The sequence below is a fragment of the Aotus nancymaae genome, unplaced genomic scaffold (assembly GCF_030222135.1).
Source record: "Aotus nancymaae isolate 86718 unplaced genomic scaffold, 86718_ANA_hifiasm-v0.15.2.pri h1tg000014l, whole genome shotgun sequence".
NCBI lineage: Eukaryota > Metazoa > Chordata > Mammalia > Primates > Aotidae > Aotus > Aotus nancymaae.
The window spans coordinates 120,260,452-120,284,010 of record NW_026988425.1 but is presented as its reverse complement, the minus strand read 5'-3'; the positions used below and the strand labels follow the sequence as shown (position 1 = coordinate 120,284,010).

General features: G+C 56.3%; 1 protein-coding gene across 6 annotated transcripts in view; it reads right to left on the bottom strand.

Annotated features, from left to right (window-relative positions):
* Positions 1-521: 521 nt before the first annotated feature.
* Positions 522-23,559, bottom strand: part of FURIN (furin, paired basic amino acid cleaving enzyme) — a 28,392-nt gene continuing 5,354 nt past the window's right edge. The window contains exons 1-16 of one of the 6 annotated variants that reach the window (XM_064376276.1): positions 8,568-11,417; positions 7,973-8,309; positions 7,509-7,607; positions 7,305-7,400; positions 6,849-6,977; positions 6,662-6,738; positions 6,264-6,352; positions 5,602-5,774; positions 4,923-5,135; positions 4,357-4,457; positions 4,153-4,256; positions 3,941-4,058; positions 3,652-3,831; positions 3,132-3,256; positions 2,910-3,020; positions 522-2,673 (exon numbers count right to left, since the gene is read on the bottom strand). In XM_064376276.1, coding sequence (XP_064232346.1) covers positions 2,081-2,673; positions 2,910-3,020; positions 3,132-3,256; positions 3,652-3,831; positions 3,941-4,058; positions 4,153-4,256; positions 4,357-4,457; positions 4,923-5,135; positions 5,602-5,774; positions 6,264-6,352; positions 6,662-6,738; positions 6,849-6,977; positions 7,305-7,400; positions 7,509-7,607; positions 7,973-8,149 — 2,385 coding nt within the window. In that variant the 5' untranslated portion in view covers positions 8,150-8,309; positions 8,568-11,417 and the 3' untranslated portion in view covers positions 522-2,080. Of the gene's footprint in view, positions 2,674-2,909; positions 3,021-3,131; positions 3,257-3,651; positions 3,832-3,940; positions 4,059-4,152; positions 4,257-4,356; positions 4,458-4,922; positions 5,136-5,601; positions 5,775-6,263; positions 6,353-6,661; positions 6,739-6,848; positions 6,978-7,304; positions 7,401-7,508; positions 7,608-7,972; positions 11,418-23,559 lie in introns of those variants that run through there. The other 5 variants (XM_012463808.2, XM_064376277.1, XM_012463807.2 and 2 more) reach the window with 5 other exon arrangements.

Sequence of the window (23,559 nt, the reverse complement as noted above, 5' to 3'; positions counted from 1 at the left end):
CAGAGGCTGCTTCTCAGGGACAGGTCCTGGTGGCTCTGTCCCCATCCTCTTACCCCCAGGGAGGGGCTTCCTGTCCTAAGGGAGGCCTGGGGCAGTCAGAGGGCAGGGGCTGGGGCGTGGAGAGGTGTGGAGTTTTCCATGTGGGACTCTGGTTCCCCCCAGCAAGTCGTCTTGGTTCAGCCAGGCCCCCACGTTAGGCCTCAGCCCCATAGCCCTGGCAGCCAGGTCACTTCAGCCCAGGAAGACACAATATGCCCAGTTGCTCTCCACGCTGCTGGACACAAGTACTTTGGAAGTGCTCTGCTCAGCTCCTGGGGTTCAGGGGTCACCGGCCCCACCCCAGGGGGCTGGCCTCCAGCCACTGCCTCCTTCCACTAGGGCTGGTGCAACCTCCCACCCCTTGGAGGACTTTGGCCTTCTGACTCAGGCCCACATCCAGGCAGGCAGACCACTGAGAAGGCCTAACTGGCCCCCATCCCCAGCTGCCATGCAGGGGCAATGGTACCACACTGGAGACTGGGTCTGGTTTGCATAGTCTGCACGTTTAATCACTTTAAAACCTCTAACATTATCTCGTGTCCATTAAATAGAACCAACAATGCTGGGCCTGTTTAAATTACAAGAAAAAAATCACTGTGCACCAACCCAGTATCTTACAAAACCAGCCGGGCTGGCCACGATGGTGGGATGGGAGGAGGGGGCACCCCTGGGCAGGTGACTGGGTACCAGGAATGGCTAGGGGAGAGAAAGAAAAGGGGGCTCCCAGGAGGGAGGGGACTGATTGTCCTAATGGGAGGGGTGCAAAAGGCACGTCAGAAGAGGGGTTTTGGGGGGCTTGACGGGTCAGTGCTTTCTCCACCAGGGCACAGTGTTGAGGGGGCTGAGTGCCACCACCTGCCCACCCCGGCACTTGGAGAGCCAGTGACATGTGGGCCCTTGGCATGGCGAGCCCCACTTGAAACAGATGTCAGCCTGCCCTCCCACCAGGGGACCCCCTTTCCTCCAGCCCACCAGGCTGGCCTGCCTCTTCAGGACTCGGGGCTCAACTTTTCCTCACTCCTCAGCAACATGCTGCAGCCCCCACAGCTCAGGGCCAAGGCAGCCAGGGAGGAGCAGGGCGGACGGTGAGTGTGAGAAGGTGGGTAGTCCAGCTGCTACCCCCATTAAAAATACAAAACAAATCATCAGCATCTAAAGTGAAATCATCACAAAGTGAAAATATATCCTCAAACAGCCCCTGAGATCCCCACAGGGGAAAGCAGCATTGGGTGGGAGGCCAGAGAGGGCTGGCTGGGCCACCGCCCCTCCCCACCACCCACCCAGGGGCTCCAGGTCTGTGAATGCCAACAGCCCAGGCAGCCCGGGCTCAGAAAACAGGGACTTGGGCCCCTACGGGAAAGGCGGGTACAAGAAAGGGGGGAGGGTGGTGAGGACACCGGCACAGGGTTCCGACAGCTTCCGCCTTAGCTGTGCCAACATGGCAGCCAGTGGTGGTGGAGGCATGGAGCACAAGGCGGGCCAGGGGACACTGGCCACGTGCACACCTGGAGGCACCTGCCTTGCCTTGGTCCCTTCCTATGAGGGCTGCTGCCGCCAAGACTCACCAGAGATAGGGGACAGGGCAGAGGGTGCGAAAGCCCTTGGAGAGGTGGCCTCCTCCCACAAATGCCTCCCAGGCCAGCCTCCCAACTGCCTGGATGGGGACCATTATTGCTTTAGAGGGACAGGGAAGGGCAAGAGCGGCGGCCTGGGTCAGGAATCCCAACAAGCAAGGGCTGCCCGTCTTCACTCTGCAGGAACTCTGGCTGTGGCTGTGGCCGGGGCCAGCTGCCCTGAAGGTTTCACTCCTTTCTCCACATGGAGGGGGCGCTGAGGGTGGGGTGCAGCCCTCCCCGCACCCCAGCTGGTCCTGGGCCCACCTCAGGTGGCCAGGTGGGCCTGAGGGTAGGATGGGAAGCAGTCTCCACCCCTCTTGCCTCCCAGCTGGGGTCCAAACCCAGTCCCAAGATAAAAAAATACTTTGGTGAATTAAAAAGTGCCCAAGGAGGGGATTGGCTTGAAGGGGTGGGCAGTGGGCTCATCAGAGGGCGCTCTGGTCTTTGATAAAGGCGGTCCTCTCGCCCCGGCCCTCGTCCTCTTCTGAGTCGGACGGGCACTCCTCCTGCCAGGCTTCAGGGGGCAGCCCCTTATAGGAGATGAGGCCACGGTCCATGGTGTACACCTTCACCCCCCGGAAGCTAAAGCCAGAGCGCAGCTGCAGGACGAGGAAGACAGTGACGAAGACCAACACGATGAAGGCGCAGCTGAGGCCGGCCACCACCTCAGGCAGGTGAGAGGGCAGCAGGCCTGCCCGCAGCCGCGGCTCCTCCTCCACCTCTGCGGGTAGCCGGGGTGGCTGCTGCTCTGGCGGGGACTCTCGGCTGCTCTGGCTTTGCCGGGAGCAAGTCTGATCCACAGGGTCCAAAGAGGCGTGGCTGGGGCAGCTGAGGCAGTCTGTGGGGGCCGGTCCCTGGCATGTGGCACATGAGGCATGGCAGGGGGCGCAGACGCTGGCCCGGATGGTCTCCACGTCATTCTCGGTGCTATAGTGTGTATCCAGGACTTGGGGGGCAAAACCTGGAGGGCAGTGCTGCACGCAGCTCTTCTGGTGCAGGGAGAAGCCTTCCTCACACACTGTCGGCGTGGGAGAGAGGGTGAGTGTGTGTCAGCTACAGAGACTGTAGCCATAGGGCCACAGCTGCCCCACGGCAACTCACCACACCCCCAGGCTTCCCCAGCCCCAGGACTGTGGTCATCCCAAACACCCCAGGTCTCTTGAGACCTTTTTCTCTTAATGCTGGGATTCAGGACGGGCACCTGCTTTCCCCCTAGACTCAGGCCCCCAAAGCCCAACAGCACCCACTACTGACCCACACAGGCCTGGCTGGATGTGAGGGTCTTGCAGCCGCTGCTTTCGGGAGGTACGGGCAGCCCCTCAGGGGCTGTGCCATAGAGCACGAGGGTGAACTTGGTCAGCGTCCCTATTCCAGAGAGGGAAGGAGGCAAGAGTGGCATGGTGCTGGCACCATGCCCAGCGCCCAGGTCCTGCCAGCCCTCCTCCCGTACTCCTGCCCCTCAAGTGCCCCCAGTACCATAGTTGTTGGCTTCGCTGGTGTTTTCAATCTCTAGGATCCACTCGCCAGAGGGATCCTCATCCCAGGCGTGAGTTGTCATGAAGGCCCAGTCATTAAACCCATCTGCGGAGTAGTCGTGCGGCCTGGGAAAGGGGGTGCACACAGCCCTCTGAGGCCTCTGGGGGACCCCAGGCCAGGGACAACTAACCCACCATACACAGGGCACACACCCTTTCCCCACACAGACCAACCCCACGGGGCCGGAAGCACCTGCTGGCTTGGCTGTTTCTCAGTGAGCCAGACGCGCTCAATGGGGGATTCTAGAAAGGTACACAGGCACCGCACAAGGTGGGGCACACTACAGATGTTAAATGGGAGCAAGCCAGGGATTCCTGCAGCAAAGAATGGTCCTCCGGGACAAAGCTGTCCCTCCTGGAATGTCATGAGTGCCCCCTGGGCCGTGTGAGCGAGCGAAGGCAAGTCTGCGGGCTGTGAGGGAGGTGGTGTTGGGCAGGGCGGGCAGGGACAGAGCAAGCACCTGGCTGCCAGCAGGGTGGAGCGGGTGCCCATGGGGCTGACCAGGTGGATGGCCAGGTCGCCACGGCGATTATAGGACAGTGTGAGCCTCGCCTGAGCGTGCTCCAGCCGGGTGATGTGGTTGGGCTCGCCCAGGCAGGCGGTCACGGTCTTCCGCACCTCAAGACGCTTCCCGATGTCTCTGTGCAGGAGAGCATCGTGAGGGTCAGCCAGGCCTGGAGGGACCAGCGGGCACCCCCTGTGACTCTCAGGTCCCACTGGCCCCCTCCCAGCCAGGGGCCAGCCCTCACTTGGGCTCGGTGAGGATGTCAATGATGCACTTCCGCTGGGGGGCCACTGTGGTCCAGTTCTGGGCCAGGGCGACCATGGCGCCTGCATCCAAAAGCCCGTAGCCGTATGAGTGGCTCACTGTGGGGACAGGGAAGGTGGGGTCAGCGGGGGACACAGAGGGCCTTCCACCGAACTCCACATCCCGCTGACAGGCACTACAGCCTGCCCTCACCTTTCCGGCCCACGCCATTGGTGGCCCAGTCGTTGGCGTTGAGGTGGGCTGGCTTCGAGGTCTGGACCACCAGGTGCTGCATGTCCCGCCACGTGAGGTTCTTACTACAAAGAAGGAAGGGAGAGGCCAGGGGTCAGTCTGTTTTGGGAGTGGCACAGAGAGTGCCAGGAGGGACAGGGTTGCCCCCAGCCCCCACCCACTTACTTGGCCTCCAGGGTGAGGGCAATGATGCCGGCTGCTAAAGGGGCAGAGGCTGAGGTGCCTGTGTGAGACTCCGTGCACTTCTGCCGCAAGTCAGTCGTCACCTGCCCAGAGGAGAATCGTACTGGGGCCTGCGATGGGTGGAGGTGGCTAGAGGAGCTGCCTGCCTGCCCTCCCTCTGCCTATAGGCCCTGGGCCCCACAGATGGTATGCTGAGCCAGGGCCAAGACCCCTGGGTCCCAGCTACGGCCTTGCTAACTTGCTGTGGACGGGCTAATGCCGAGCCCCTCCTGGGCCTCAGTTTCTCAAGGAATAAGGGGGTTCAACTAGAGGCTGGAGATGAATAAGAACAATGTATGTTTTTAGAGAGAGTCTAGGCTCTCCAAAGGCTTCAGAGATGGCTCCACGGCCTCCAAGAACCTCAAGAGCCCCCGAGTTCACGTTCCATGATGCCTGAGCCACTATCACCCAGCCGCGTAGGGGTGGAGGTAGATGGTGTCCAAGAGGGTGCTGGGCAGAGCCAGGCAGCAGCCCCATTTTCCCAGCCCCCAGCCCCAGGCGAGACTCACGATCTGCTTCTCATTCTGGTTGCCACTGCTGTAGGTCGTGGCCAGTGTGGACGAGCAGGCCTCGCTGTACCAGGGCACGTTGCCGAGCTGTGTGGCGCTGCTGATGGACAGCGTGTAGATGCTGTTGGTGTAGCCGTCGCAGTTGCAGCTGTCATGTTCCCGGCCCCCGTTCCCCGAGGCCCAGACAAAGATGGAGCCCAGCCCCCCTCGGCCCTGTGGACAGAGTGGGCTGGGGTCATTCAAGATTGGGACTTGAGGGATGGCTGGCAGGAGGAAGCTGCTGGAGGACTGGGAAGGCTGGAGCTTCTTTCTCTGGGAACCTCCTGTCCCCTGTGAGATCCCTGTCAGATCAAGTAGGTATGCAAATATGTCTGTCTATGCGCACAAAAAATCAGACCAGGAGGCCAAGGCAGAAGGATCACTTGAGGCCAGGAGTTCAAGACCAGCCTGGGTGACATAGCAAGACCTCATCTCTAAAAACAAATTTGTTTTTTAGTTAGCCAAGTGCAAGTGGTGCAGGCACTTTACTCTTCTTCTGTCTCTTAATGTTCCAATAAATGTGCTTTGTGTCACAGTTAAACTTAAACGTGAGAATAAATAAACCAAAAAACACAAGGAAGACAGCTCCGGAAGACAGCACCCAGCCTGCCCCCAGGGACCGGACAGACCCCCACCTCACCTGGCTGACCCCCCGGAAGAAGGCCTCCTCGGCGAGGCGGGCCGGCCCATCCACCGTCTTGCCGTCGTCCTCGGGGCCCCAGCTGGCACTGTAGATGTGGATGTGGCTGGGGTTCAGGCCCAGCGAGCGTGCCTCCACTGCATCTGTCACCTCGCCATCCAGCATGCGCACCCCTGGCCATGAACGGGGACACGAAGCGGGGATGTTTCGTGGGTCTAGCTGTTGGGGCCCCCACTCCAAGGAGCACTCCCAGCCCTGCACCCCAGTGGATGAGCAGGGGAGGGTGGAGGCTGATGCTGGGAAACCCTGAACGCTTAACTACCTGTTTGCCCCTGCCTTTCAAAGACAAGACCCAGAAAAGAGAACGCCTTCTGCCCCCAGCCACACATTCTGGACTAGAAAGAATCTCTGATTCCCAAAGGAGCCTGGTGATCAAGGCCCTGCCACATGAGGACTCGGATGGGTTGTGAGGATTTCAGGAGACTCCTGCTGGGTAGGAAACACACACTCCACAGGAGTCCAGCTCTTTGAGTCACTGGAACAGCCACATGGTCAAAGGATCCACTTGGGAAAGTGGCAGGCATTGGCCAGATGGGAATCGGGCAGGGAAGAATCCCACTGAAGGGCCCTCCTGAAGACGGGTGGCCCAGGCCCACACTCACCTCCAATGCGGGCGTTGTAGGCCACACCTACACCACAGACACCATTATTGGCCACCGCAGCCACTTCACCTGCACACCGTGTGCCATGCCTGCCAGGGCCAAACACATACCATGAGCAGGACAAATGGGGTGAACAGGGCCTGGCAGTGAGGCCACAGGAGCAGGAGGGATCTGCACCTCCAACACCCATCACCCTGAGTGCACAGCCCATCTCCCACGTTCCCCTGGGCCATGGCCATCCCCACTCTGACCAAGCCCTGCCTCAGAGCCCCGGGTTGGCCAGGACTGTGGGGAGACCCTCAGCCTCTTGGGCAGGGCACATCGCGCTCAGGTTCAGCCCTGTTCCTTAGTGGAAGGAAGGAGAAGGGAGGCAGAGGCCAGGGGCCTGCCACTTTTACCTGTTATCGTTCATCTGTGTGTAGCGAGGCTGGGGGTCAGGGTCCTGGTCATTGACATCAAAACTGGCCCCAGGATCCTAAGAAGGATTTGGCCACCATCAGGGGCAGGCTGACATCACTGACAGAACAGGAGAGCCCCTCAACACCCCTCACCAGAGATCACAGCCTCCCTCCCCCACCTCCTCACATAATTGCCTGCCAAGTCCGGGTGGTTCTTCTCGATGCCGTCGTCCAGAATGGAGACCACGATGCCGTGCCCCGTGTAGCCCTGCGCCCAGGCCTCCTTCACATTCAGGTCCCGCTGAGTGACACCAGACTGTGGAGACACACACCCTATCCCTTATGAGACGAAGTTGGTTGTGTGAGGCTCAGGGTATCTTGAAGAATCCCCTTTGCCACTCTAAAACCTCCTCCTGTACCCATCCCTGCTCCTGAAAGGCCACCACTGCCTGTCTGGGCTCCATGGGAATGTTGAGAACTCTGGGAGGGCCACCCCCAGGCTTGCTTATTAGGATGGGCCAGGGAGAGACTGTCCAGCAGGAAGAAAGGAAAAGAATCCAAAGTCAGCCTCCTCCATCCAGGAGCTCATGGTGGGTGGATGGTGCATCTGGGAAGGGTCCCAGCAGCTAAGAAGGCCGCGTACCAGGTACCACTGCTGTGGAAACTTGGGGTCCGTGGGCTCCTGATACACGTCCCGTTTGGTCCGTCGCTTTGCCACCTGCTGCTCCAGCCACTGTACCTGCAGGGGAATGAGGGAGAGATGCTGTGGGTGGAGGAGGTGGCAAGAGGGGCTCCTGGGAGCAGGAGGGGGAGGGTGGCAGCAGGAGGGGACTGGGGCCACACTCACTTGAGGCTCCCTCTGCAGCCGGCTGTGCCGCGGGCGGTGAGGCGACAGAGACCGCTTCGTCACTCCTCGATGCCAGAAGTGGTAATAGTCGCCGAAGATCTGCAACAGAGCAGGGAGACTGAGCTGGGCTTTCCATCTGTCAGTCCCCAGGGAGGCGGGGGACGGGGGTGGACAACGGCTGCACGGGAGGCTCGCCACCGTGCGGGGTGCGGGGCATCTGTTCCCGGTCCGGGACTCAGCAACATGCAGGGACCGTGAGGACTCACTCTCACTGGGATATGCTGCTTGCCTGAGCCACCTGTGCTAAAAGCTCATGGCCACCCAGAACATGCCGGCTACCCAGATGCCCTGAGCAAACAAGGCCAACAGTTCCTGCTCCCTGGTGCCAGAATCCCTGTCTTCCCTGGCCCTACTCCCTGGCAGTGTCCTGTACCTAGGCCAGCAGCCCATGTAAGAATACCTACCTGGCCCAGGTTGAGGAACCCATGCTTTCGTGCCACGCTGTTGGCCACCGTGGGGCCTCCAGGGATGCGCACAGCCCACGTGTTGGTGAAGACCTTCTGGCCCTGAGCATCAGCTGCCAGCAGGACCAAGGTTCCTGCTGCTGCTACCACCCATAGCAACCAGGGCCTCAGCTCCATGGGGGGGGACAGGTGGCTGGGACCCTGGAGCACCCGTCTCCTTGGCCTGGTCACAGGGCCTCGGCTCCCACGTGCCTGCTCACTGCCTGCGGCCCGGGGCTGACTGGTGGGGGCATGGGGCCGAGACGGGCAGGGCTCCGGGGGGTGAGGAGTGCCAACTCTGTGGGAAACAAGAGGGGAAAAAGGGGGAGAGGATCAGTTCCTCCTCTGCCATGCACTATAGCTGCCCTGCCCACCCCAAGATTCCATCAGGGCCTGAAATGAGATCTGGGGGAGAAGGGTAAAAAAATTAGTCCTCTCCAGAAGAAATCTAGCCCCCCAGGCCAGCCAGATGGACAGAAGGACACCCTCACAACCCCGCCTAATCTCTCCAAGCAAGAATATAAGTGTAACTGAAGGGCCGGGCGTGGTGGCTCACACTTGTCATCCAGCACTTTGGGAGGCTGAGGTAGGTGGATCACCTGAGGTCAAGAATCCGAGACCAGCCCAGCCAACATGGCACAACCCCATCTCTACTAAAAATACAAACATTAGCCGGGTGAGGCAGCAGATGCTAGTAGTCCCAGCTACTAGAGGGGCTGAGGCACAAGAATCGCTTGAGCCCAGAAGGTGGAGGTTGCAGTGAGCTGAGATCGCACCACTGCACTCCAGTCTGGGCGACAGAGCAAGACTCCCTCTCAAAACAAACAAACAAACAAAAGTATAACAGAAGAAGGAGGATGAAGACTATGAAGGCCTGAGTCACTCAAAATCAGAAATAACAAATGAATAAATGTTCCCCGTGATTAAGGTAGAAAAGATGCATTATAAAGCAGCATGTACACATAATCCCATTTTGTTATTTAACATGTATATTTATACAAACTCAAAACAAAATCTGGAAAGACACAAGCTAAAAAATGTTAACAGCGGTTCTCTCAAGATGGTGAGAATTACAAGTAATTGTTATTTTCTTCTTTGTGTCACTGCATTCTGCAAATCGCCTAGGTACATTTTACATAGGAATAAGATGTTGGCTTTTAAAGTTTTTTAAATGAATGGCATCTGTACAACTCACTAGGGTTTCCTAGTTCAGCAAAGCAGATTCAGCCACAGGGAGTTATTTGAAAGCCCAGAGCTCCTGGGAAGAAAGAATGGGTGCCCCTAGGTGGGATGATGCTTTTAGGGGCCATGTTCTGAGGGGGTGCGGGGGTGGAGATCGCAGAGGCTTCACCTCCCTCTATGGCTGAGATGGCCGCTATCAGCAAAGTTAGGGGCCCAGGCTCCCTTTTACCATCTCCTGGGGAATGCTGGAGCCGCCAAACCCTGCCCTGCCAGGGCCTGGAGGCCCCCAGCTGCCCCCTTGCTCGCTCCACGCCCACCAGTCTTGCGTAATCTGAGCCCAGGCAGCCAGGGCAAACACTGGCTGCTGAGCCAGGAGCGCCAAGGTGAGGCTGAATCAATAGTCCGAGTGTTGTTTTTCCTCCTTCGGCAAACAGACAGCGGGACCTCTCTGCCTGGGGCCACATAACTGTCCCCACATAGGGCCCCTAACTAGCCAGAAGCCAAGCCCCTGAAGGAAGGGGGGAAGCTGGGGGAGGTCCCAGCGGTGCCAACTGGGGGTATCTCATCTCAGTACCAAGCTCCCTGAGCGGCGGCAGGACCCTGGATGCCCCTACCACTTCCATGGCCAAGGCCACTCTGCCAGATAGCAAGAGGAAGGCATCCCAGCTCATGCAGGCCCAGGGGAGCTACAGAGGCAGGCTCACCAAGAACTCCTTGCTTCTCCAGAGGCTGGCCTTAGACACAACCGGCCTCCCTGACTGCTGCTGTCCCACCCTGCAGGCTGGGGGGACTCCACACACAATTCCTGGAGTATTTTCAGTTTGGACCAAAATAACCTGACAGCTGATGGCAGGAGACATCTACAATACAGCTCCTGCATATCCCTGTGGGCAGAGTCCAAAGGGCTCCAGGGTAGGCCTGGGAACCACAGCCCCATGGTGCCTTGGGTGGCTGGTTCCAGAAAGCAGGCCTGGGCAATGGCTGGGCAGCTAGGTGCCCCAGCCCTAGGGGATGGAGAGACCCCCCCCAAGTCCCTCATTTACAGAGGATGTGAGACCCTGGGGACAGAGTCATATAGGAACAGGGCTTCATCTCTCTTGCCACCACAACAGCTGCCCCTCGGGTCCAGATGTCATGCAACCAACCCCCTGTCCCCCTGTCACCAACCACAGTGCTGTGGGTCCTGCTGGAGCCCCCAAATCGAGGCTGGGTTCATCTGGTTCTAGCCCAGATTCCATCACACTGTAGATGAGGCCGCAGCTGCTTGGCGTTAAAAGTGATTAACCAACTATTTAATTACCTTGCAGCACCCGGAAAGAAAGCAGGCTTCAGGCACAACTGAACAGTACCCCCAAAGAAGAGGGCCAGCCTCCCTCTATCTAACATTCCCAGCCATGGTGAGGGGTGGGGATGACTCCCAGAAACGGGGGACCCCCCCAGAGGGCTCTGCCACAGCATCTGGGACAAGGGAGGATCCCCGAAAAGAGTAAGAACTGAAAACAATGAATGAATGGGTTTCTCCCCACCCCCATCCCAGACTCTGACTCACCCTCTTGAGTCCCAGTTTGTCTCAAACCTGGAAGCTTGCTGGATTTCTCATGATCCTGTCTCACATGGGACTCAGCTCCAGGCTGTGGCCAGAGAATGCTGTGGGTGCTCTTCCTGGCTGTGTTCTTGGCAAAACCCTTTTCTCCAGCTCCAGAACCTCCCGACACAGAGAGTCACTCTGGGCCACTCAAACTGCGCCCACCCCCAGGACCAATTGCTGTTTTGCAGACAGGGGTCTGGGGGTCTGGCTCTGACACAGCCACAGAGCAGGCCACGGGAGGGCCACTCAACACCCAACCAGTCTCTCCCTCCAGCAGAGACACCACGCGGGGTCCTGTTACCAGCACCGAGAGGCTCGCGGGAAAATATCGCTCCCAGTCCCTGCCCAGTTATTTGCTGTATGATCTTAAGTCATTTCCTCTCCACGGGCCTCAGTTTCCTTGGTGGTAAAAACTGCTAGACCAGCGGTTTTCAAACTTTTTTTTTTAAAAGCCACAGAATCCCTTTTTAACAATCAAATGCCCAATATAGGAAATAGTAAAACGAGGGCTGCTCTGCTTGAGAAGGGGCCAGGCTTGGCCGCTGTCCTGTGCCGCGTCTACACCTGCTCAGCAGCCGCCCTCACCAGGCCACATCACCTGGGTTCCCCTTGCACTTCCCAGGTCAGAAAGGGAATCCCAAAACTCCCCAGTAGAAGAGGGCCTGCACCCCGGGGGCCTGGGGGGGGGGCGGTGGTAGAGGATGACGGGAAAGCGCGTTCTGACCAGCCAAGTGACCGCCGTCAGACCTGTCTGGCAAGCAGGCCGCCCCTCAGTGCAGCCTCCCCGCGGGGGCACAGGGGCCTCGGCCAGGCCGCGGCAGAAGGCAGCCCTGGGACCTACCTGTGCGGGCCGCCGGCGCCCACGGATCCCCCACCTGAGTCCTCGCCGCACAGGTGTGCGGGCGGGTGCGAGGCCCGGGCGAAGGATCCCCCGCCTCGCTCCCGGCCGCTCCTCCACTCCCGGGCCGAACGCAGGCCCTCCTCGGCCGCGGAGTGGGCGAGCCGGTGGCGGCCCCGGAGGCGGCGGGGAGGCGGGGGCAGCCGGCGCCTCCGGAATTTTCTCCCCATCCCGCCCACAGCAGGGGCCCCCAGGCGCTTCCTGAGGTTAGAGGGCTCGCCCCGGCCCCACGCGGAAAAGTACCGGCCAGGCCCGGCGCGCTCAGGTGGGCTGCGGGGCGCCCTCCCCGCTCCGGGCGGCTCCACCTTCGGGCCCGGCCCTGGAGCCAGTTCCCGAAAGCGGGCGGGCAGCCGGGCCCCGGGGGACGCGGGTCGGGGCTGCCCCGGCGCCAATGCCTCGACCCTCCCGGGCCACGGAGCCCGCTCCCGGGACAGAACGGCCCAGCCCGGCCGGCTCCCCTCGGGCCCGGCTCCCAGGCGCGCTGCCTCCCCCGGGCCCCGGGCCCCGCGCCCTCGCCGCTTACCCTGGGGAGCCCGGGCGGGGAAACTTTTTCCAGGCGAGCGCCGCGGCGGCTCGGGCGCCCCTCGGTCGAGCCGAGAGCCCGGCGGCGGGGTCCTGGGCTCGGCGGGGTCCCCGCGCCCGGCGGCAGCGTCACGGCGCGGAGGCGGGGGAGGCGCTGCAGCGCGGCCTCGGCCGGGCCGGCGACCAGGGCAGGGCTCGGCCTGGGCTCCGGGTCCGGCTCCAGCGCGGGCGGGGGCAGCGGCCGGGCCGCGGCGGCGCGGCTTGTTTACTAGGGCCGCTGTCAGCGGCGGCGGCGGCGGCGGCGGCGGCCCGGGCTCCTCCTCCTCCGCCGCCGCGCCCCTCCCCCTCGCGGCGCCACCTCCGCGCTTCCCCGGCCGCCGCCGCCACCGGCCCCGGCGCGCCCGTCGCCCATGCCGCCCGGGCCGGGGCCCGCGTTCTCGGCACCAGCGCCGCGCGCTCCCCGCGCGTCCAGCCCCTGCGGCCTCTGGGGCGCCGCTGCCTCCGGCTCTCGGCAGGGGCAGGTAGGAAGTGGGGCCGGCGATCCCAAAGCCCTGGCGACCGCCCGGCGCGTCCCCCAGGCCCCGCTGCTGCGCCCCCGCCCCTGGGCTCGTCTCTTCGCGCCGCGAGCTCCCCGGGCAGACGGCCGCGGAGACCTGAACTCGCAACCGAGGGGAAGGGCTTTGGGGAGGCACGCCGATCCCAGCCTCGGCTGCACTCTTGCGGGGCTGGCCCTCTCCGTCCCCCTCCCCCTCGCTTCCCCACTCCTGGGCCGCAAGTTTGAACCTGACGGGGTTCAGTGCCCAGGGCCAGCGGACCTCGGGTCTTTCACTCCAAGGTCGAGGGAGGACCGTACGGCGGCAGGGCCAGCCTCCTCCTGGCCTGCTGGTAGAGGAGTCACGACTCCGTCTGCATTTGTATAGACAGGTGGATATATGAGCAGAAGTAGCCCACCTCCTTTTAATATTTTTAGCTTTTTTTTTTTTTTTAACATCAACCGCTTGCCAGGCACCAGTCCAGTCACTCCACATTATCTCCTCCTTATGTACATGATTTAATCCACATAATCCTTTCAGGCTGACATTATTAATCCCATTTTACAGATAAGGAAACTGAGGCGCACAACGATTAAATAATTTGCCCAAAGTCCCACAACCAGCAGGCCTCAGATCCTGCAAGAGACTCGGTGTTTGGCAGAGCCGGAATCCAAGCTACTTGTAATATACCAGCCGGAGCCTCTCCCTCCCTGGGCTCTAGAAAACGTTTGTGCTACTTGGCCGAGGCTGACGCTGCTTGAGCTGAGAAAGAAAAGAAGGAAAATGTGGCCAAGAGCTTCCCAGGCTGGGTTACTCCAAGGTCGCATAGCAGCCTGTGCCCATCCCTTCTCGCTCCCTGTGAGACAACCTGGCTGCGCAGGATTACCCTGTGGCCTCCTTAACACAGGTTCCCAAGAAATGAAAAAAAAAAAAAATCCACTGAGTATTTCCTATGAGCCAGGCACCACTGAGAGCTCTTTTCCTGTGTCAGCCCATTCTATCCTCACCACAAGCCCCATGAGGTGGGTACATTTTCCTTTAAGTACCTTTGAAGTATCACTGTCTACGTTTTATAGAGCAGGAAACTGAGGCCCAGAGAGGTTAAATCATGATAATTCCTAAGGCAACTGGTGAAAAATCAATCAGCAAACCGGTTCACATCCCTGGGGCAGTATTTTGTACTGTGATACCTTAGACGAGTTAATTTCTCAGAGACTTCCTCAATTTACCCCCTATAAAATGGAGATAATATTTAATGAGTGGGATCAGGTATTTGGAGCACCTTTACAAACTCTGAAATAGGAAACACGAGGAACAATGCCAGGTCCTCTATGTTGAGCTGGAAGATAAGTCCAGTTGGCTTTGTCCCAAAGTGGGGAGTTCCCTTCTGCCAAGGAGCTAAGACTTGTAGGGGCCACACTGGGTAGTGCCAGCCACAGTCTGGAGAACAATAATACTCCAGCAGTCAGACTGAGGCAGGAAGTGAGTCAGGCTTCTTCCTCAGGCTGAGGAAGAGAGCTCCATTGAGGGGAAAGAGGGACAGGGCTAGCCCCACCTAGCCTCGGAGTCCCCCCTTGCCCTTCCCACTTGTCCTCAGGCCTGAAAGAAAGGTCAGCCCAAAAGAAAAGCATACTTTGTCTCAAGCTCTTGCCCTTAAGAAGAAGAAAAAAGCAATACATTCAGCCCCAGGTGCCCCACCCATCCTGGAGGCTGGCCTCAGGGGAGCCTGCAGTGGGTCTTTGGAGGGGGAGGGGCTAGCCTGGGCTCAGATGGCTGCCACCCAGGCAGAGGCAGTGGGAAGTGGTGCTTCCCAGTCTCTCCAGTCCTGCCTTTGGCATAAGGCAAAATCTCTTAAACTGTGTTCTCAGTGGTGCATCCCTGAGAAGGAGGAATGAGGACAGAATTGGGTAGGTGAGCACCTCTCTCTGCTTCACCCAGTGTGGCTTATATTTTAGGGTTTCACATGAGATTGTATTTTACAACAATTCTGCTGCTAAAAAGAATTTGAAAGCCACTCTCCATGAGACCCCTCTGGAAAAAATCCCATTTGACCGCAACTGGTGACTTCTGCCTTCATCTCACTGCGGCAAGTCCTGTGGGCAGGTATTGTTCACTTTATCGCTCCCGACTGGCCCCGGGGGCCTAGGTCTCCTGACTTGGGGCCCTAGGGGACCAAGGTCCTCTGGATCCCACCTTAGCAGTTTTACATAAGAGTTAGCAGGACTTGGGCATGTGACAGAAGGCTGGAGATGAGTGGGAGGAGCAGGGCCTGAAGGGAAGGTGGGGGTGTGAAGGGGCTCCCACTTTCGCAGCAGGGCTCTGCGAGGAAGAGTCCAGCCAGGCCTCTCTTTATCCTTAGATTCGGGGCTAATCCAGGGAGGCTCCTGAGAATAACAGTCTTTAATCCACCCAGTCATTCCGACTCCAAGCCCCTCTATTGTCTCCTTGGGGCTCTCTGGGGGTCTTCTCTGAAATCTCTGGCCCACCTCAGCAATTGAAGCCTTCAGCAGCAGCACCCACATCTGGTTTTAATCAGAATGTCTACACAACATTCAGACGTGCATAGAAGGGTGCACGACAAAATTTCATTGATGTTCTCTCTCCAAATGAAATGGTCACATTTGCCATCTTTGTCTTCTTCTTTTTGCTTACCTGCATTTTTCAGGAATGCCTACAAGAACTCCTAAAATAATTAAACCTTTAAGTCAACGCAAAATCGAATCAAGTGTGTCCATACTTCACCATCCAGCTCCAGAACACCTGGGATCCGTCCTGGCCGCTGCTGCTTCCCCGCCACGGGCTGCAGTCAGGCTCCTATCCCGTCCTAGGGCGGGGCCCTTCCAGTTCTGGCTAAACCACTTTGGGAAAACCTTCTTTATATGACAGGCAAACAGGGTGTCTGGGGGTGGGGGGAGGAGCTAGAAGGGATGCGGTGGTGACATAACTGGTAGCGCTGGGACTGGATCCAAGCATGGCCAGCCCTTCTCATTTCCCCCATTTATTGGGGTGGGTCTGCGCTTACCTTCTGCCTGGCTTTGCTGCATCCCAGCCACTGGCTGACATAATGGCTTCCTTCTGCCAGCTCCAGCTCCTTGTCTTCTGCCTTGCCTTCCGTGGCCAGCCAGTGCTGCCACAATTATGTACCTAATAAATGCTTTGGGTGCAGTCTCGCCTGGCCGACATTCAATGAGCAGCTGCTGAATGCTGGGCTCTAGTGCCCCAGCGCTGGGTCCCTTAGAGCCTGTCCATCGGAAGCCGGAGACTACCTCTAGTAGGGTTGCACGGAGGTACCTGGGACACACCAGGATCTTGCTGAGTCTGTGCCCTCCCTGGTCTTCCAGCTTCAACAAGCCTGCTGCCCTTCCTTCTCTCTTGATTCAGAAATGTGAATCACTCAATCCTCACAGCTTCTTTTTGTTTGTTTGTTTTTTGGGTTTTTTTTTTTTGAGTCAGACTCATTCTGTCGCCCAGGCTGGAGTGCAATGGCCTGATCACGGCTCATTGCAACCTCTGCCTCCCCGGTTCAAGCAATTTTCATGCCTCAGCCTCCTGAGTAGCTGGGATTACAGGTGCACGCAACTTTTTTCTTTTTTTAAGTAGAGATGGGATTTTGTTTTTGTTTTTTGGCTTTTTTTTCCTTTTTTTTCTTAACATTCTTGGAGTATAGAGATGGGATTTTGTTCTGTTGGCCAGGCTGGTCTCGAACTCTTGACCTCAAGTGATCCACACACCTCAGCCTCCCAAAGTGCTGGGATTATTAGGCGTGAGCCACCTTGCCCGGCCACCCTAATAGCTTCTTGTTGAGTTTTTCAGTCGGTTTGTCATTCTGAACGGGGTTTCTCAACCTCGGCATTATTGACATCCTGGGTCGTATAATTCTCTATAGGGGAGGCTGCACTGTACGTTGCAGGATGTTCAGTCACATCCCTGGCCGCTAAACATTAGCAGCTAGTAGCACTCCCGCTCCCATGATGACAACCAAAAAGACCTCCAGGCATTGCCAAAGGTCCCTTGGGAGACAATCACTCCCAGCAGAGAACTACTGTCACAGAGTGAGGAGTGCGAACGTCACGGGATGGTGGTTAATCTGCCAGGGTTCAAGGCAGCAAGAGTTGTCTGCTGGGAACTAAGCACCGAGACAGCTGGCATCGAAGGAGAAAACTCCCGAACTTGAAACCACCCAGTATAGAAGCACAACAAAGGGCCATTTAGTGATCAGAGCAAACAATCTTATGCATCCTCATGACCTCTGAGGACATCACTTTCTGTCATGTTGGCGATAATGCTGAATCAAGGAAAGGATTAATGATGTTGATTATACTCCTTTTTCTAGCAGAGGAGGTGTGCAGGCCACTGTAGCATTAAAGATGTATTTGGAAACAGACTAGTGTGGTTGCTTGGGGAAGGGGGCAGGAAGGGGCAGGAAGAAACTCTTGGGAATGATGGACGTGTTCATTATCTTGATTGTGGTGATGGTTTCCTGGGTGTGTCCATATGTCAAAACGTATAAGGTTGTCCACTCTAAATCCACGAAGTTTAGAGTGTGTCAGTTATACCTCAGCAAAGCTGTTTTGAAGATGTGCTGTTTAAAGTTTTAGTGCTTGAATGGCTTTATGTTGAAAATTCGATAGTGTGGGGTAGTCCATTGCTTGACTGTGCCGAATAAATACGGGGTCACTGTAGTACTTAAAAAGAAAAGAGGGAAAAAAAAAGAAGAAAAGGGATCATGGGCTGTAAGGTTGTCCTAAGCGGGGAAGCATAGGAATGGCACGAAGACTTGGCTCCGGCGTCCCTCCATGCTGCCCGAGACCCTGTCCTCCGGCCTAGGACAGACCCCAGAGAGTCTTTCCGTTGGCAGATGCCATCAAACCAACATGTCTGGAATGGTATTATCAGGGGCTTGGGAAAATAGAATAACAAATGTGCTGGCTGCCAGGAAAGGAACAGATGATTCTGGAAATTATAGGCTCCTCCACAAACTTTAATCCCTAAAACACTGCTGGGGAAAAAGTCAATTAATACCTGGAGAAGGGTGAGTGCTGGGCCTCAATGGGGCATGACACACCTGGGAGCAGAGAGCATTTACAGGAGCCAGATGCCGGGTGCCAACCTGTGTGTTACAGGCTCGTGCCCGAGGGGCTGCACTTGGCAGGAGGGAGCGCTTCGAGCGGCAGTGAGGGCCCCTCCCTGACTGTGCAGATGCGTTTTGGCTGTTGGAGACCTCCACAGAGGTTCTCAGGAGCCCCTCAGCGAGGCGGGGGAGCAAGGAGAGGGGCTGTGATAGGGAGGAATTCTATGTGAAAAGAAAAACTGCTTTCGTGGAGGTTGATGGTGCACCAGGCCTTTCATTCATTCATTCCTCAGATACTGACTGAGTGCCTGCTGGGTGCAGGACCTCTTCCGGTTCTTCAGTTACAGTGAGGGAATCTGCAGTTCACGGGGGAATAAGCCAGTTTAGGAGAGAAGTTCTGAGCTCCTCTGACTACCGTGGGGAGTAGAGATATAGGGGTTTCGTGTGGGAACCCAACACAGCCCGACACAGGAGACACCATAGGTGACCCTCCCGATGTGAAATGTAGGGGACTGGCTAAGACCTCTGGAAGGAAATGGTAAAGAAGATAATGTGGGAGTGCCTGAGGGAGGAGGAGGGGGAGGGTGCTGTCCCTGGGGTGGTCAGGGAAGACCTCTGGGAGGAGGTGATTGAGCTGAGGCTGAAGCAAGAGGCAAAAATGTAAGATCTCAAGGAAGGGTGCCCCAGGCAGATGGAAGGGCAAGGACATGGGCCTAGGGGCATGAGCTTATGCGCTTGCAAAGCAGACACTTCTTGGAGCATGGGGGAGAGGGGAGGAGCGGGGAGAGATGAGATGAGAGGTGGGTAAGGGGCTGGATCACAGAGCACTTGCCAGGCTGGGTCTGGATGTTGAATTTAATTATCGGAGCAATGGGCTCTGCATTCTCAAAATTCTTTTGGAAATTTGACTGATTTACTCTTTAAAAATGATTTTTAGCTGGCTGGGCATGGTGGCTCACGCCTGTAATCCCAGCACTTTGGGAGGCCAAGGCGGGTGGGTCACAAAGTCAGGAGTTCAAGACCAACCTGACCAACAGGTTTTAGTGAAACCCTGTCTCTACTAAAGACACAAAAAATTAGCCAGGCATGGTGGCACGAACCTGTAATCCCAACTACTTGGGAGGCTGAGGCAGGAGAATCGCTTGAACCCTGGAGGTGGAGGTTATAGTGAGCTGAGATTGCCCTGTTGCACTCTGGCCTGGACGACAGGGTGAGACTCCGTCTCAAAAAAAATTTTTTGTTTTGTTTTTAAATTTTTAAATTTAATTTAAGAGATGGGCTCTTGCTCCATTGCCAATACTGGCCTCAAGCAATCCTCCCACCTCGGCCTCCAAAAGTGCTGGGATTACAGGCATGAGTCACCACGCCAGCCAATTTACCCTTTTTATAGGCTGCTCTGACTACCGTGAGGAGTAGAGATATGGGGGTTTGTGTGGGAACCCAGCACAGCCTGACACAGGAGGCACCGTAGGTGACCCTTCCGATGTGAAATGTAGGGGACTGGTGTGGGGAGACAAGTGACTTTTTTTTTCTTTTTTTTTTTTTTGAGACAGAGTCTCACTTTGTCGCCCAGGCTGGAGCGCAGTGGCACACTCTCAGCTCACTGCAGCCTCCACCTCCCAGGTTCAAGCGATTCTCGTGCCTCAGCCTCCCGAGTAGCTGGAATTACAGGCATGTGCCACACACCCAGCTAATTATTTGTATTTTTGGTAGAGTTGGGGTTTGGTTCACTATGTTGGCCAGGCTGGTCTCAAACTCTTGACCTCCAGTGAACCACCTACCTTGGCCTCCCAAAGTTCTGGGATTACAGGCATGAGTCACCACCTTGAGTGACTCTTATAAAGTGACTCAAGCACCCAGCCCTTGAGTGACTTTTATAAACCAGTAAGCAGGTGGTAGGCTCCTGCGCAGACCTGGCAAGGCTGGACAGGAGGGGAACCACACATCTGGCCTGCGAAGTGGGGGCCTCTGCAGGACAAGAGCTGGCAGGGCAGTCAGGCCTGGGATCCCCCAACCCAACTGCTTAGGTGGGTTCAGGTGCTTCTCCCTAAACCATAGCCCTTGGGCATCTTTAGCCAGAGTCTTGGCAACAAAAAGCTGCTTTAAGTTAACAGCTGAAACTCACAGGGCATTTACAGGCTTATGCTGTGAGGCCCTGAGCTCAATGCCTTACGATGATTGCTTCGTTTGTTGCTCACGACAGCCCTTGAGGCAGGTGATCCCCGTTTCACAGATTGGGAAACTGAGACCTGGAGGGCCTGCTCAGAGTCACTAAGGAAGATAAAGAGCCAGGATTTGAACCTGGGATGTAAGAACAGAAAGCCTACACACTTCACCCACTCTGCTTTCTGCCTCTGCAAGAGGGCTGAACTGTGGCTAAGTTAGACACAGATTCACTCAGCCTTCGTGATGTGGGTGGCTCAGCTGTGATTCACATTTGACTTTTTCTTGGACAGGAATTGTTCACCTATATTCTCACAGTAGTACATGCTGATTTTTCTGGTTCTTTGGTTTTTGTCTGAAACAGTGTTGCTCTGTTGTCCAGTCTGGGGTGCAGTGGCTCTTCACAGGTGCCCTCAGAGCATATGACAGCCTTGAACTCCTGGGCTCAAGGAATCCTCCCATCTCAGCTTCCCGAGTAGCTGGGACTACAAGCACTTGCCGCCATGTCCCCTGAATTTTTTTTCCTTTTTTTTTCCCATTATCAAATCAGTGGTATTGCAGCCCCCTGAAATTTTTATTCTTTCATAAAGACAAGGTCTCACCGTGTTGTCCAGGCTGGTCTAGAACTCAGCAGCGATCCCTCCCTCCTTAGCCTCTGGAAGTGCTGGGATTACAGGGATGAGCCACCGCGCCCGGTCTGATTTTTTTTTCATAATATTTGTGCCACTGAGCCGGGCACAGTAGCTCACGTCTGTAATCCAAGCACTTTGGGAGGCCGAGGCTGGCGGATCACGAGGTCAGGAGTTCGAAACCAGCCTGACCAACATGGTGAAACCGGTTCTACTAAATCAACAAAACAATTAGCTGGGCGTGGTGGTGCACGCCTGTAATCCCAGCTACCTGTGAGGCTGAGGCAGGAGAACTGCTTGAACCCGGGAGGTGGAGGTTGCAGTGAGCCGAGATCGCACCACTGTACTCCAGCCTGGCAAAAGAGGAAGACTCTATCTAAAATATATATATATATATATATATTCGTGCCACCGAAGTGCTGGTCCGCCCTTCCCCTCCACAAGCTTGTTAGGAGGCTGCAATGTTGGGAGGTTCCAGCCCCGCCCTCGATTCAAATTCAGCTCTGAAATGCTTTTCAGTGTCCCTGGGCAAATTACTCAACCTCCCAGGGCCTCAGTTTCCTCCTCTGTAAAATGGGTGAGAGCAGTACCCCATCGTCAGTGACAGCTGTGACACACGCAGCATCGTGCCAGCCAGCACAAGGGCTGCTGGGGATGTGCTCCACCTCCCTCCCCCTGAAGTGGGCGTGTTCTTCCGGCTTTTTGGCCCGCAGGCTTCTCTGACCCTTCTCTGTTGGCTTCGTTTCATGGCTGAGCCTCTGCTCTGACTGCAGCTCCGTGCTGGCAGGTGATTTTTCTCTCAGGAGAGGGCTGCCAGTCTCCTTGCATGGCTGTGTACTTTCAGTGCAGGCTTTGGTGTGGCCTGGTTCCTGGGTGGCCGGTGAGGTGCCCTTGTACCCATTTTGTAAGATTCCTTCTCCTTTGATCTCTTGCCCTGAGGTCAGAGATCAGCAAACAGTCCTCCGAGGCCAGTACCTTACAACTTGTTCACATGACACCACACATGATGCCATGCAAAATATGTGGGCAGCTCCCTGGGGCACACGGACCAGGGTGACTGAGGCTAGCATTGGCTGCCCTGGTGTCTGCTTAGGGGAGGCTAAAGCCCATTTCAGGTACACTCATGGGCAGTGCTCTCTAACAGGCCCTGGTGGCCTGGCCACGGGGGGACAGGTGGCCACACTGCTTCTGACAGCTGCCTCATTAGGCTTGCTAAGTGCTTTCAGGACATCCCAGTGGGGCCCATCTCCCTGGCCTTGTCCGTTTTAGAGAGAAGGAATCATTTCTTTTTTTCATTTTTTTTTCTCTTTTGAGACAGAGTCTCACTCTGTCGCCCAGCCTGGAGTGCAGTGGCACAATCTCAGCTCACTGCAGCCTCCGTCTCCCAGGTTCAAGCGATACTCATGCCTCAGCCTCCTGAGTCTTGCTCTTGTTGCCCAGGCTGGAGTGCAATGGTGTGATCTCGGCTCACTGCAACCTCTGCCTCCTGGGTTCAAGCAATTCTCCTGCCTCAGCCTCCTGAGTAGCTGGAATGACAGGCACGCGCCACCATGCCTGGCTAATTTTTGTATTTTTAATACAGATGGGGTTTCACCATGTTGGCCAGGATGGTCTTGATCTCCTGACCTCATGATCTGCCCGCCTCGGCCTCCCAAAGTGCTGCGATTACAGGCGTGAGCCACCAAGCCTGGCCGAGAATGAATCATTTCTAAGTAGTGCTCTAGGAAGATTATTTTCCTGGGAAGAAACAGGGCTCTGGCTGGCTGTGGCAGTCGGTCTCCAATTCGAGCCACATACATTCTTTACGGGAAAGAGGCTCCTGCAGCGCCCCATCCCTACTCCTGCCCAATGCTGATGTCAGTTATTTTTGTGATGTCAGGAATCCACTCCTCCTTATAGCTCCTATGCAAACATCAATCCAAGGTGAATAGGCAATACTTGACTTGAAGGTCAAAACTATGTGGAAAAATACAAATAAAACAATCTTGCTTTGACCTCCGTTCTTTCTGTGTGGTCCCTCTCCACACCCAAGTACAAACTTTTATTGGATCTGATTGATCCTTCTAGTGTTTCCTTTTGCCAAAAGAAAAAAATATGTAGATACATACATATACACGCATATATGTTTATCTGTATTTTTATACTCCGCATTTTATTTTATTTATTTTATTTTTGAGATGGAGTCTCGCTTCTGTCACCCAGGCTGGAGTGCAGCGCAGATCTCGGCTCACTGCAACCCCCACCTCCCAGGTTCAAGCAATCCTCTTGCCTCAGCCGCTGGAGTAGCTGGGATTACAGGTGTATGCCATTAGGCCTAACTAATATTGGTATTTTTAGTAGAGTAGGAGTTTTGCCATGTTGGCCAGACTGGTCTCAAACTCCTGACCTCAGATGATCCACCTGCCTCGGCCTCCCAAAGTGCTGGGGTTACAGGCGTGCCTGCACCTAGCCTATACTTTCTTGTTTTTTTTTTTTTTTTTGAGACAGAGTCTTGCTCTGTCACCCAGGCTGGAATGCAGTGGTGTGATCTCGGCTCACTGCAACCTCCACCTCCCAGGTTCAAGCGATTCTCCTGCCTCAGCATCCCCAGTAGCTGGGACAGGTGTTTGCCACCACAGTCAGCTAATTTTTTGTATTTTTAATAGAGATGAGATTTCACCATGTTGACCAGGATGGTCTCGATCTCTTGACCTCGTGATCCACCTGCCTCGGCCTCCTAAAGTGCTGGGATAGGCGTGAGCCACTGCACCTGGCCTACTCCCCTTTTTAATCAAAAGGCATATTACAAGTTTTTTCACTTAGCAATACATCTACATCGGAGAAATGTACATAGTAAATATAAACAAAACCGCAAACCCAGTGAAATTCAAAGTAACAATATCTGTTTAATGAGAAGGATTATGTTGTTTGGCTGAAGCCACATTGCTAGTTTTAGTGACATGGGACTGACCACTCAGAGCAG